Below are 14,876 nucleotides of genomic sequence, written 5' to 3' on the forward strand. Positions count from 1 at the left end.
TCTTGCATTGGCAAGTGAAAGAATAAATACCCACGAGATTTAAAGTAGCACTTGTAGTACATAACTTGTGATTTTGATGATTTACAACTTATTTCTATGGCTATGCATGAAGTCAAAAATGTATGATGCTCTCTATATTGATCTCTAAGTCTAGACAACTTAGAAATCACATTGATGTGTACCTTATTCCTTTAATTGAAGATTTGAAGTTGTTGTAAGAAACATGTGTACAATTAATCTGGTGCTGATCAACTTGGTCACCTGAAAAATAAATATAAGGCTGCGTATTCTACATTATCCAGCACACATAATATAGAGACTCACCTCACGTACTCTACATGTATTTTTCACATATTCTACTTAATTACAGTCAATCACAAGCAACAATTTCAATTCACAACCGGTGCGCTTACTGCACCCACAACATTTCATACACATGTGCGCTAACTGCACATAGTCACGCTTACTGTGGTACTGTGCTCACAGTTTCACATCATGGATGGTCGCTAGTCACCCCTGCATCACGGATACCACGTGTACAGTCACGAGTCACTAGACAAAGGTGTCAGTCAGAGGTATAGTCAGGAGGAAAGTGTGTAGCTTGTGCTGCACCCATGCTCACTGTTGGTGTCACCACAACTTTCTCTTCTCCAAGGTATTTCTACTGTCCCCATCTTCCATACCTCTAGTGTATCGTTGAACCATTCATAGCATATTTACAACCGCATTTAATATACTTCATTCACACATATTGCAATTGCACACGATATTCATATTTGCACACGGCACACAGACCCACATTCATTCATAGTACATGGCATGTAGGCCTACAATCATTCGCATTATATGGCACATAGGCCCACGTTCATTCGCGTTATATGTAACGCACAGCAATTCCATGCACACAAAATTTTCAACATAATTCACATTCACCAAATCATTCAATCATACACAATTTCTAGTTACAACCCACATCACAACCCACCATTGCAGCATACATAACACTAACCAATGTTTAACACGCCATGTCCAGTATGAGAAATTCATCGAAACACACATAGCAAATAAATGAATTTCTAAATAAAATGAGATAGGGTAGAGTCCCCCTCTTACCTTAAATTGAAGACCCAACATAATACGTTGATAGAAAATGGTCCTCACTCGGATTTCGCCCCTAAAACACATGGAAAACTCCATAAGAATTCAAAGGGAACCAAGAAAATGGAGAAAGGGGATGAAAACTGAAACCGTAATCATAAAAACTCACCTCTAAAAGCTCCAAACGTGTTTCCAACCTTCAATCTTACACCTAAACGACTTTGGAGGCAATTTAATCAGTGAAATAGGGATTTGAGTTGAGAGAGTCAAAGAGATTTTGAAGAGAGGAAAGGAAAAATGAGTTTCCTAAACTCTAAACCCCTTAAATCTCCTTCTGATTGTGACACTTTCGTTACAGCAAAAATCTCAGAAGAAACTACACGCTAATTTCTACAGAATCTCCCTACAGCGAGGCCCACTTGCTACAACGAGACTGCATATAAAAATGTACTCCAAACTGTCGCTCTCTGGCTGTAGCGAGACATTTTTCGCTATAGCGAGAAGACGATAGTTTCATGCCTTCCTCCCAGGGCTTTCTCGCTACAGCGAGAATACCCTGCCCAATCTCAATCATATACATATATTCTCATTACTATATATATATATATATATATATATATATATATATCAATTACACAAATACATGAAAATCCACATAAATATTTATATTAATAATAAACAATATTACAAAATTTAGAGCGTTACAATACAGATGCCTTACCAACAATACCTGAATGAGTAAGATTTTCTGTGAGCTATGATTGGCTTTCTAGTGTAGAGGTTACCATAGCATTTTTCACAATCTTCTTTTTAGGTTTCTTTGTGAAATCACACCATTTAGGATACCCAATAATTTCATAACATCGTTGTTTTAAGTGACCTGTTTGGCAACATTAAGCACAAATCAAGCCATTAGACTTGCCAATTGATTGGTTGTTTCAATTTTTGGATGAGCCAAATTGTTGTGTATGATTGACTAGCATAGAAGAGTTCTCAAAGATTGGACGAGAGCCTCTAATTATCTGCTTTTGTTGATATTTTTGTCTCACATGTGCATATGTGCTCTCTAAATCAAGGTTTGGGTCTTTTCATATGATTTCCCCACAAAACTAATTAAATTTAGAGTCAAGGCCACTCAAAAATATGTGAACTCGAAGCCTAGCCATTGCGGAATTCAACTAGACCACCCCTTCAAGAGTCACTTCTTGAGAGACAATTTTGTGATCAATTTCCTAAAAAATGGAAACAAGTTCATTATAGTATGTGGACAATGGTCGACCATGTTGTTTGGTTGAAAATGACTGTTGATTCAATTCAAATAGGCACATTTCATCTGAAACATGCTTTATATAAGTTTTCATTTCAAATAACTTATGTAGCCTATATCATCATGGTTAGATGTGACATCTCTACCATCTAGAATGATCATTTTTGAATGTTGTGTTTAAACATTCCATATTATATGAGAAACTATATATAATAAGTGGTTAGAGACACTTTATACACTATGAATCTTTCTCCAAATCATTCCAATATGTCAATTAAGGTAGTGTAGTGGCATAAGAAAGAGTATCTATTGCCTATACCTAATGATGAAATAAACTTTATTTGTCCTAATGATGTGATAGGTATGTATGTTGCTTAACCAATGTCCCTAAAAACTTTACAATCAACGGTATTTATGAAACTTATTTTTAATTTACCATTATTCATAATTTATAATTAATGTGAAAATGAACCTTTTAGATTGTACCATCATCTTCTAAAGGAATAGAAAAAGAAACAGGTTACACTAAGGAGTTCATTACTTCACCAGTAAATAATAGACTTGTTTATACTTTTGAGCTTATAAAGTTTGTATAGGACAAAAGTGTCATGTGCTTTTACATCATGAAGCTTGTTGTGAGAGCTAACTAGCATATTGATGAATCACAAATTTATATGTCTATTGATTATTGGAGAAAAGAGTTTACCAACACAATTGGAAAGGAAAACATTATCAACATTATACGCCACTAGCGATTAACTGCCTTCTCCATTTGTCTGTAAGTTAGACTATAATATTATATAAATTATTTTTAGTAAAGTTATTTGATCTTGTTATTCTTGTGATTCATTTTTATCGTTGATTTTTAATCAAGTGTACCTATGTAGAGCTGACTTATGAGACACTAATAAAGCTAGTAGGCTCTCATCATATTTTTGTTTGAGCTAAATGAGAAGCTTAATCACACTCCACATCAACATATAGTTGAAATGATTAAGTGTCATGTAGGGGAAAGATCACTTACTTTTAGCACTGTATAATGTTGGGTAAGTTAAGTTGTAATAAATTATATTACCATATTTGACATAGTATTGTTTGTTATTATTTTTGTTGTAATAATTAAGTTAAAATTATTCACTTTCCTTAAGTAACATTAGATGTTAATTATTATCAATACCTCTAATGAGACCTTGCATTCCATAGATTAACTTTGCTAGAAACTTATAAAACGAACACATGCATAACTTGTTTAACAAGTATGCATCTAATATAATTTCAAATTTATGTGCATGTCTTTGGTTACTACAACATGTTTATCATATATATATTACTTATCAAGCAGAAGCGGGAGTTCAAGTAGAAAAAGATGCATCAAATTAGACAAGTCACTATAAAAGTATGTTATTTACAAATAATATTTATAAATGACTGTTATTATAATATCAATAATATTATTACTTAATCTTTGGTCTTTTTATCTTCTACCAACTATTCTAAGCAAATAAATGGCATTAACTAAGGCTATTATATATGTTTCTTCATTGAAGATATTTTGCAACATGGGTAAACTACAATCTCAATTAACATAAAGAGACATTTCTTTTCAACTTAATAATTTTACTTTATGTAAATCCAACATTTTTTTAAACTTTATTTTGTGTATTTGTAAATGATCAATATTTTTTTGAGTTCTTATCTCCTACATTTCTTATAACATAATTGAGAAAGACTAGAGAGAGTGTTATTCATATCTATACCATAGATTTTTAAAGACAAATTAAGTAAATTAAATTCTTAGACATGTATCGATATAAAACTATGCATATTCTTTCACATATGTGAATATATTGTATTTTATTTACTAATAAATTTTTGTCTCTAAATACATTGCTTTGAAATTTTCTCTTTCATTTGTATTGTTATAAAATTTTGGGATAGTTAAATTATTCTAAAAATATTTTTATTATTCATTGTAATATTACTTAATTTATCATGTGATTCAAATTTTGAAAGTTTTAAATGAAAGATAAGATTCTATTAACTATGCCAACTTAAAAGAGCAATTAAACCAATTGCACTTAACATGAAACTAATCACTAAAGTATACTCAACATTGAATTACTCTCTAAAATAACCTTTGATAGTAGTTGTCACATTAACTATTTTTTAAAGAATACTTAATAAGAGCGATTTTCACATAAAAACACTTTCTAAAATTGTATTTAGTAAATAGTTAAGAAATTATTCTTTGAAATTTAACTGCTTTCTAACGTGAGGTTGATTTTATTTCTAATGTAATAAATTTCTAAAAAAGATGTCATTAAAAGGAGTAGGTTACAAAATTAGTTAATACTTTTGAGAAAGTCACCATTAGTAATCTATAATGTTTAGACAATTTTTAAAAAAGTTATTAGGCAAATTATTATCTTAAAAAAGCTAACATGATCAATTGATATTTTTTAATAACATTATTAGGTCAAACAAATTTTCTCTAATCTAAGTGTCCATTTTTTGAACCAAAGTGAGTAGATTTACATAAAGAAAGTCTTAGGTTAGGAAAAATAAATTAACCAATGACAAAATTACTAAAACTAAATAAAGTAAAACTTCTAATTTATAGAGTTTTGTAGAATAGTAACCAGACAAGTTATGTACTAAAGATTATATTATTTGATATTATATTAAAATATTTAAATATATACGGAGGAAAAATTAACAGTAAATTAATATTCACTGAAATATGTTACAATATATTAAAATATTCAATATAAGATAAAATTAAAACTTTTAAAGCATTTCTATCTATTCTAATATATATTGAAACTGCGACAAAATTATCAACAAGGAGTTACCTCGTCTCTACATTTTAACTGCTTTGCGCCCTATGCATATCCATTCGAGTCTTTGACAAACAATTATTTTATGAAAAATTATTAAACGTGAACCTTAGAGAATGTAATATTATTAATAAAAAAAAGTAATTTGTTTAACTTGCATTGACACATAATATAAATTTATAAATAATATTTTTTATTTAAATTTTTTTAATGCTACAAACTTTAATATATTAATAATATTAAATACTCTAATTTCTAACAAAATGTATCATTATTAATTTTTATTATAAGTTTCGACATGTATTAAAAAAATAAGAAAATTAATTTTTGTATTATCGATGAAAAAAATCTACACAATCAACTAACGAGAATATATTATAGACATCATTTTTATATTCCATATTATATAAATCAAGGATTTTTGCTGACATAATCTAGACAACAATATAAAAATCTTTATCAAAGTATATAAATTCGATTCTAAAATTATATTTTAGTTACAATTGCATCTTTATATTTTAGTTACTTTGTGTTATGTTTAAAATTAAATCAAAATATATCAATTTTAAATTTTATTTGAAGTAATTACTACAAATTAAAAGATAAACTCTATTTTTATTAATCTCATTCCAATTTTTTTTTCTTAATTACGCATTCTCTGTTTATTTTTAGTAAATTAGTTTATTTCTTTCTCTCTTTTTTTGAGAAATAGTTTAAACTTATCCATTTTATATGCAACTTACTTGGGCTGTTTGTTCTTTTCGTTTATTTGAAAAAGGAAAGAGATAAGCATTCAATAACTTAACAAGTAAAAAGAACTACTTTAACGCCACTTTTAAATGATGTTTAAAGAAAAGAAATTTTTAAATATAAACTAAATTTTATTTGAATAATTATTAAAACTACACGTTATAGGTTATAAATTGCATATTTGGTACTCCAGAAAAATCATATTAGCAAAGATTTATGATTTTTCAACCTGTATAACATTTTATAAGAAAAAGTTATACATAATAATTACAAAATTAAATATATTAATACTATTAAATGATATAATTTTAATAAAATTATTATATATAATTTATTATCCTGTATTTATACAGGTTAAAAAAATTGTTTTAAATAAAATCTTAAAGAATTTCTTTCATAATACTTACTTTCATGATTGTATATTTAACAAGTTGAATTTTTAATATAATAGTATCCTTAGTAAAGCATATGAAAATCGCAATTTGAATTATTTACGCATTATTCAATACATAGTCAACAATTGACAATCTCTATAATAAATACTTTTCTCACTTATAAAAGGTTTGTGATCCCTTGTAACACTTTGCAACATGGATCCTCTCAGTCATAATTTCTGCCAATTTATTGTCGTGCAAAAAATAAATTAAAACATGTAATGAATGGTTGAGATCTTGGAGGTTGCTAAGAACTGAGCCACATTCTTAGCTGCTAATTAGTGAATTGAGGCCAATCAAAACCTACATTAGGGTGTTTGGACAAACACTAATTATCTTTCATATACTGAACAAATGGATAAAAGTTGATAAGATTTAGGACTCATCTCATCTCAGCATAAAGCTGTGGAACAAACTCTAGTAGTGTTTGTGTGGTGGACACACAACCCGAGATCATGCTTGTATACTAAATGCTCATTTGTCTTAATAGGCAGTCGCAAGCACACCACATGCATTGTACATGATAAATCTCAGTGTTTGTCGAGACCAACCATCTAATGCACCTTTCAATGCTTGTTTTGGCTATGCAAAACTCGTGAGAACCGTGGAATTGTTAAATACAACTTCTCAATCATCCAAATTCCTTTCATTAGGTTACATGCATTGAGAAGTAGTAATAACTTAGCCAATGGATATAGTCAAACATATCGTTCCATGTACCTCTTGAATAGACATGAAACCCCATTCTCTGATTTTCTGTTCCCGCATTTATTATCACCCCCAAATAAACCCAGGAGTCAAAGAACATTGATAATTTGCAAGCTTTGAGTGTTTTTTGTCTCATGAATACATCCCATTTGCTATTTAAGAGAATCTACCTAAACTGCACAAAACACTGTCTTTGGTTTATTTTGACACGTAACAAATCAAATGAAGTTTTGGGTTTTAAAATCTAATGAACAATTTAAATCCTACCACCCTTTAATTATCAAATGAAGAAAATATTTAATAAATGTTGTAATTTTAAGGTAATTAATAAATACATAAATTTTTTTATTTAATACTTGTTTTACAAAAGGATAGAAAGATTATTATGTGGATAAACAAGAAGATGTGACCATTAATATAATAAGTGATCCATTAGTGGGTTAGCAAGAAATCAAATGGTATTTAAAGAAGAGGATCCCAAGTCTATATTTCTTAAGACATTTTACACAAGTATGCTACTCAAGTTTAAGTCAATTCCCTAATATGGTGTAAAAGTCGATGTCCTAAAAAAATCCAAATTAAAAAATCCTAAAAGTTTAAAGCTCAAATTTAATTAAGTCTCAAGTGTGGTCTGACTTTATGAAAGAAATATGATTAATTAACGAAAGGTTGAGAAAAAATCTAGCAAGCAACTGGTACCTTGCACAAAACTAAGGGTAACTTATGACAAAGCCCAGTAGCAAATAGTTAAGTCTCTTAAGCATGTTGGTCAATTTTTGGTAATGTGAATAAAAAAGAATGAGACGAAGTTCACTTCAAGGATCCTATGGTATTACTAGATTTTTCAATCAGGTAAAGAACCGTTGAGTAATTAAGACGATAGCATCAGCAATTCCCCAAATTAGATTGCACATCATGGTGTTTCCCTTTTAAATTATCTATTTGCTTGATTTCATAACTAATTGAATACCTGACTTTTTGGTATCAAAACACATTGCCTACTCCATGTCCTTATAATTACCATCATAAACTTTGAATAAAGCGCTGTAATCAAACTGCTATATTTTTCCAAGGTATGCACCATAATTTGCCTCCTTAGCATGTTTAGCAGCACAATCTTTCTTACTGGCTCTTTTGTCTTAAAAAGCCATAAAAACATGGCACCTTGGGTACCCAAATACTGTGCACACACAACACCTTATATATGAAGAGTTTCTACTGTGTAACTACAACTTGCCTTACCACGGTTTATAAAATACACACACATGCTCTGATTTTCCACCCACCTGTTTCCTTGTTCAGAAAATGGAGTGTAAGAACATTATTTTTTGTGCTCACCCAGAATAAAGTTATTTGGATTTGGTTCTTTGAGACTGAGCCATTTAATTTGTTATTGATGTGCCACTGTGCCATCAATTTTTATTGTCTTGGCAGAGTCGGATTCTTGTTTACTTTTGATTGACTGCGTCATCATTGGCTAGATGGAATTATCTTCAGCCACCATCTTTCAGCTCTATTGAAGCAGTTTCCTAGTCATAGTTCTCCGTGCAACAACTTCATCATTAATTATAGCCATGATTATAGAAATCAGTAAAATTAAAACTTTAAACCTATGAAAGTGTTTTCAGTTGTTTAGTCCAACTCTTGCTCCAAAGGCCAAAAGAGGTAGCTATCAAGAGAAGAAATCGATCATTTTCTTTAATTACAAAATATTATAGTTCACAAGGATAATTTAAGGATTTATATTTGGAGAAAGATCTTTTTACACACCAGTGTAAGTCTTACATTCAATTTAGACCTTTTATTTAACTTACATATAACGACCAGTAAAATAATGAATTATAACTTATTAAATATAAGTTAAATGAAAAGCTTAGATTCAGTGTAAGAATTTTTAGACTTACACTCGTATAAAAAGATTTTACTCTTTTATATTTATATAATATCATTAAAAAGGCTATAATATAAATGCATATTTTTTATTTCTAAATTATGAGCGAAGCATGCCTTAATATCGTAACTTGCACCGAAGGTTGAGAATTTCTTGGAACAAATGAATTAGTGCAAAAAACAGATTATTTGAACCATTTGAACTTAGGATAACTTCATTAAATAATCGAATAATCAAGTGAATCAATATCAAAGCAATTTGAATCCAATTTTTTTTTATAATATAAATCTGCTTTATATGTAACTTCTTTCCTAGCAATACAATTGGTAGCGAAATACAAATCAATGAGTGCTACATACATAAAAGGATAAAAACAAATGTATTAATAAGGCCAAAGGTATCATTTTTTTTCTATCTAAATAAGGGAAATGGAGTCATCATCCTTTCGTCAAAACTCAACCACAAATCTGAAGACACAATTCAGAGATCTTGGAATTGGTTGGATTTTGGATATAATATGTACTGGATTTTCCATTGCTTGAGCATGTTATGTTAAACTGGTTGTCAATCTGCTGTGTCTGCAGTATGGTATTTAACACATTAATACACACATCCACACATACCCCAATAGCAATAATGCATACATGTTAAGAATATGGCAAATAAAAGGTTAACATTATGGATAAATTATCTTTGGCCATCAAGATGTATCGAATCACAAAAAATTAGTCTAGCTGATGTTGACATCTATATGTTTTTACATTGAATTTTGGCATACAGATCAATAAGATTGCCCCTTTAAACTTCACAAGAAATATTATGAATGATGAATGAGAGAGTGAAACAAATATCATTGCATTTTGTTAGTATTTTGTCATTCACCCAAAAAGGGATTCAAAGTACTTGCCACCCAGGATAAACAAGTTTATAATTTACTTACCACACAAGGGATATAAAAACAATAGCTATCATGTAATATAGTAATTTTTTGAAGAACATGTTTCAGCAAAAATTCTTACCACACAAGGTAAAATTTTCTGATTGCAGTTCCATCTTGAAGTTGGAAGACAAGACAGATAATGGCACCATGAGCAGTAAGCATTTGCATCAACACCATGGAGAATTGCTTCCAGCCCAGCAGTAAACCTATCAAATGGGACAATTCAACATAAACAGAACTAACATTGAAATGACAGAATGAAATCGAAAAGAAAAATAAGGATTTGTAAGAGATTATGGACCATGAAAAAGTTGCAATACATGCATGCAAAACTTAATTCCGTGCATACATGTATATTTTAGATTAGTTAAGAGTATATTTATTTTCTATATCAATGTTCAGTTGTTTTGTTTGGTGGGGGCAAAAATTTTGTCAATGCAGGGCTTTTTTTTATTGTCAATGGATCCTAGCTATCTGATAGCTCCCAGTAAGCGGCTAGCTCACTTCAACATCTGCTAAGGCCCACATTTAAGCATGCTACATTTATGAAGCCCGCAATTACTAGATCCCATGAAACAACTAAAAAATATAGTTATTTTACTCATATTTTGTCATCATTACTTTAAAATAATTAAAATGTATCTTTTTTATTTAGAAATTAAACATTAATGTTTAATTTTTTAGCATGTTATACAGCACCTCTCGCACAAACTTACATTTAAATGGGCTGCCTATTTTCAAGACAGGCCCGCAAATTTGTAGGATTTTGCTGGTCAACCCCTAGCCAAAGCCCATAATCCTATTTCTAATTCCCATGATATCTGAATGTGTTTGAATGAAATATTTTAAATGAATAATTTATTTTTTAAAGATTTTATAAATATATGATTCAAATTTATTGTTTGGATATTTAATTTTAAAGAATTTAAAATTTTAAAAATTTTAGTGGGGACTTTTAATAAACTAAAATCAAATAATTTAAATATCACATTTTTAATTAATTTTTTGGAAATGTAGTGATAATTTTTTTTAAGAATGTAAGTAATTTAATTACTTTATCTGAATAAAAATATTTGAAATGAAGGAAATTCAATTATTCTATCCAAAAAAAATATTTTTAAATAATAAAAATTTAAATGATATAATTTAAAATTTTTAAATATTAAATTTTCTAAAATTTTTAATTGCTTCGACCAAACACTAAATTAAGATAAAAATTCACATATATTTTTAAGTTGATAATTTCTCGTTATATAAAAATCATTTGAACAACACGATCTATAACCAAAATCCAAAGCTATCAATACCCAACTGCTTGAGGTAACCTCAGGTAATGCTACATTTAGTCCCCTGTCATATACTTTTTGCTATAGGAACTTAATATTACAAAAAAAGTGACTTCAGCTTACCCAACAATGAGCAGAATCAGGGCTAGGACCCATGATAAGCACTGATATTTGCTGAATTTTGGTTTATTTAATGTTGGAGAATATGGTTTTGGAGCATTTCGTTGCTTAATCCATCCAAACTGGGGACGGATCAAAAACACAAATCCAAGAAGAAATCCTGAAAGGAACCCTCCAATATGAGCAAAGTTATCCACATGAGGGAGAATTCCCACTGCCAAATTGATAACAATGACAAACACAAGGGTGAAGAGTGCTCCTAGCTGCACATGACAAGAATATCTTGATCAAGTCAATTTTTTGCTTCAAGGCACAACTCTTCCTTTTGAGATATTCACATTTCAAACATCAGCAATTTAATTAATAAGCACCTTTTTCTCATATAAAGACCAGTTAGTAATTAGTTCTGAAAGCATGCCTCCAAGTAAACCGAAAAGAGCACCAGAAGCACCAACAGAGATTCTTTCCTCAATGAAAAGAGCAGAAAGCAGGCTACCCCCAAATCCAGAAATGACAAATAGCAGTCCAATAAGCACTGCAATACAACTACACAATAGCTTAGACATAAATCATGCACATAGGAATGCAAAATATCCACTCTTTAGAACACAGTTTTTAATATGCTTTTTGTGATTGGTCATTTTTTTAATGTCAAACTAATGCTTAAAAGATTATCAATTTATGAGATAAATATTTTTAAAAAGCTGACTAATCACAAGACATATGTTTAAAAGAGTATTTGCAGTTCTCATGATGCAAATTCTAAACAAAATAGAAATTTATATTTCCTAACATTAGTATCGTTTATAACTGAGGAGTATAAGTTTTCTTTAATTTTGTTCAAATTTATGTTGATTTTCTTTTCTTACAATGATTTATCTAAAAGTTTACTCAAACTGGACCAATTTTTAGTACAAACTAGCATAATTTTTAATTAACAGTTTTTATGTATTAATTTTTAATTAATATCTTTAGAACACCGGTCAATGAAAAGTATAGTAAGTTTATCTTAAAGTTTCTCCAGGTCTTCATTAACTCAAAGAACTTGATAATTGGCAGGTGCATAACTGCATATGAATATGTCACACACATACCGAATCCAAATTCTTGCTCAAGCCGAATTCCAATCACTAGAATACCAAACATATTTGCCAATAGATGGAATACTCCACCATGCAACCACATGCAAGTGATGAGGCGCCAACCTTGGTGTCTGTAAACCACGTTATGCCCATCCAGGGCCCCCATAATCTGTAGCCTAAACAATTAACAAACCCAAATTCTTTAACTCTTATTACAGTAACAAATAATCTGCAATAAACACGATCAGCATTTTTGCACATGTTCATGAAAAGGAACTATTTATAACAGCAATATCAGTGCCGGCACTTGTTACAAAATTACTATGTTAAACTGTTTGATCAAGACACTAAAGTGATATTTAAGATTATTTATTAGAAGAATAGAATGGTCAAACTCAACATAGAAACCTGACTATATATTCGTAGAAACTACGACTAAATAATAAGATGCGTGTTGGAGTTTGTCGCTGTGAATCCGGGTGGTAGACATGTCAAACACCGGTAAGACAACTTTATAGCCGTGGTTGTGCTTCCTAGGTTAAGACACATGAATAGTTTTATATTTCATATTTAATTGGATTTACCTAAAATAAGTAACTAATAAGAATTTGACATAATTTTGTTAGGCTGAAGTGTGGTTGTTGGATAAAATAATAACTTTGTCCGAGAAAAATAAATTTTGAACAGTAGAACAAGAATTAGGACAACAACTCACGTGAATAATGAAGGCCCCAAAAGAGGGTTTTCATTGAAAGGCTGAAACGAGAAACGACCCAGGAATCGGGCAATGCAGTAGACCTCTTTCTTGGGGCAATCATTGACATACATAGTGATGATGAACACAATGACATTGGCAATTACAAAGAAGGGAATCAACCAAGGAACCCATTTCTTGAAATGCTTCGTTTCCCTGTATTCAAGTGTAGCTGCAGGTTTTGAAGGCAAATGTGGATCTATCTCCATTGGATGTATCACCTTGGTCCATTGCCTTGAGTTCACCCTGAGTTGAACCTCTGATGATGGTAATTCTTCCTCCATGGACAATTAATTCTGTGTAGCAATATGGACAGAAAACAAAACTAAAATTTTGAACTATTTTTCATGCCAAATTGGATCAAACTCAAGTCATATATAGCAAAGTGGGAATATTGTATTTGAAGATCATGATTGATCATTCAAAAGTTTCATTTTTCATAGCACACCCATGATTTGTTTCTGCCTTGGGACACCGTTTATATATTTTTCTCTCTGGAAAACTTGTGTTTTCAATTACTATTTATTATTTAGTGCCAGATTTGGAGCGTTCTTCTTGGAGGTTCATCTGTTGAAGAAGAAGCAGAACGTTTCCAACGTACACACCAATGTTTCATGCCTTGGTTGGACTTGGAAAAACAAAGCACAGAAATATAAGTTATGATGCTATTGCCCAATTGACATTTGGATGCTTTAGGTTCTTGTAATAGAATATCGATCACTGGATTAGAAGACATATATAATGATACACACGAATGGGTGAAAGTTGAAGCTGTCTGCTTCCATGAATCCACCCATAACAAACAAATTTTGGGACTGCTTCAGTGACGTAAATATGAAACATGTAGTGAGACAGGAAAATACAGAATGGCTTGAACCCGAACTTGCACTTAATAAAAGAAATAGTAACTTCTTTGGTGTAATGTACCATTAAATTAAATTAGCTTTTAGCTAAATAATTATAAATATATTATATAACTATTTTTAAATTTTAAAAAATATTATAATTATTAATACTAAGTATTCTATTATATTAAAATAAAATTTAAAATAAATTATGAAAAATTCATAATTCAGATTAATATTGAATTAAAATAAACACATAATATGAAAAAAAAATATTTGTCTTGATAAAAAATAAAATTGTTCTCTAACAGTAATCTTATTTAAAAATATTCATAAAAACACTTAGAAAATGTTGATTTCTATTTTAAAAATAGTTTTTTATTTTTAAAAACAAAATATAACAAAAAGTATATTTGAAAATATTATATTTCAAAATTTAATAGTCATAGATGTGTTGAAGTTCACTCTGGGCTCAGCATCCTGCATCCTGGTGCCAGGTGGTTGATTAACTAAAAGCGACTCGGGAAGTTCATGCCATTGTAACGGTTATGATGCGACTATCTAACAATTCTACTTCTTTCACTCGTTTCCTTAGTTTTAGTGCTTCATTCCCATTCATCATCACACGAGAAAACTATGACAATTAAGCTACAAATTTTACGAAAATGCAATCAACTTAACAAAATGAAATGGAATTAAAAAAGAAGAAGAAGAAGGAAAGCAACACTTTCATAAGGTCAAAATAAGGTTAAAAGCTTGATTTTAGAGGTGAAGCTAATTCAACTAATTTAGTTAATTATGGACTATATTATAAACACAGTAGTTAATCTCATGTAGCAACACAAAGTGACTAGTCTAAAAAAT

At 30.0% G+C, this 14,876-nt stretch overlaps 1 protein-coding gene across 1 annotated transcript; it reads right to left on the reverse strand.

Moving 5' to 3' along the window:
• Positions 1-9,440: 9,440 nt before the first annotated feature.
• Positions 9,441-13,319, reverse strand: LOC113863336 (RHOMBOID-like protein 1). Its single transcript, XM_027496888.1, has 6 exons — positions 13,129-13,319; positions 12,426-12,589; positions 11,703-11,866; positions 11,335-11,594; positions 10,005-10,131; positions 9,441-9,563 (listed from the first exon to the last, which is right to left on the reverse strand). Exons 1-6 carry the CDS (start codon positions 13,239-13,241, stop codon positions 9,441-9,443), a joined length of 951 nt encoding a protein of 316 aa, XP_027352689.1. The 5' UTR covers positions 13,242-13,319.
• Between the last annotated feature and the right edge of the window lie 1,557 nt (positions 13,320-14,876).

Source organism: Abrus precatorius, unplaced genomic scaffold (assembly GCF_003935025.1).
Source record: "Abrus precatorius isolate BTA unplaced genomic scaffold, Abrus_2018 Scaffold3, whole genome shotgun sequence".
In the NCBI taxonomy this organism is placed as follows: Eukaryota; Viridiplantae; Streptophyta; class Magnoliopsida; order Fabales; family Fabaceae; genus Abrus; species Abrus precatorius.

Excerpts from the sequence above, each read along its gene's own strand:
- LOC113863336 (XM_027496888.1), bottom strand. The coding sequence starts at position 13,241 with ATGTATGTCAATGATTGCCCCAAGAAAGAGGTCTACTGCATTGCCCGA. Across the intron at positions 10,132-11,334 it reads CTGATTCTGCTCATTGTTGG|GTTTACTGCTGGGCTGGAAG; the intron begins GTAAGCTGAAGT and ends CCCATTTGATAG. Across the intron at positions 9,564-10,004 it reads AGAAAATTTTACCTTGTGTG|ACACAGCAGATTGACAACCA; the intron begins GTAAGAATTTTT and ends ACCATACTGCAG.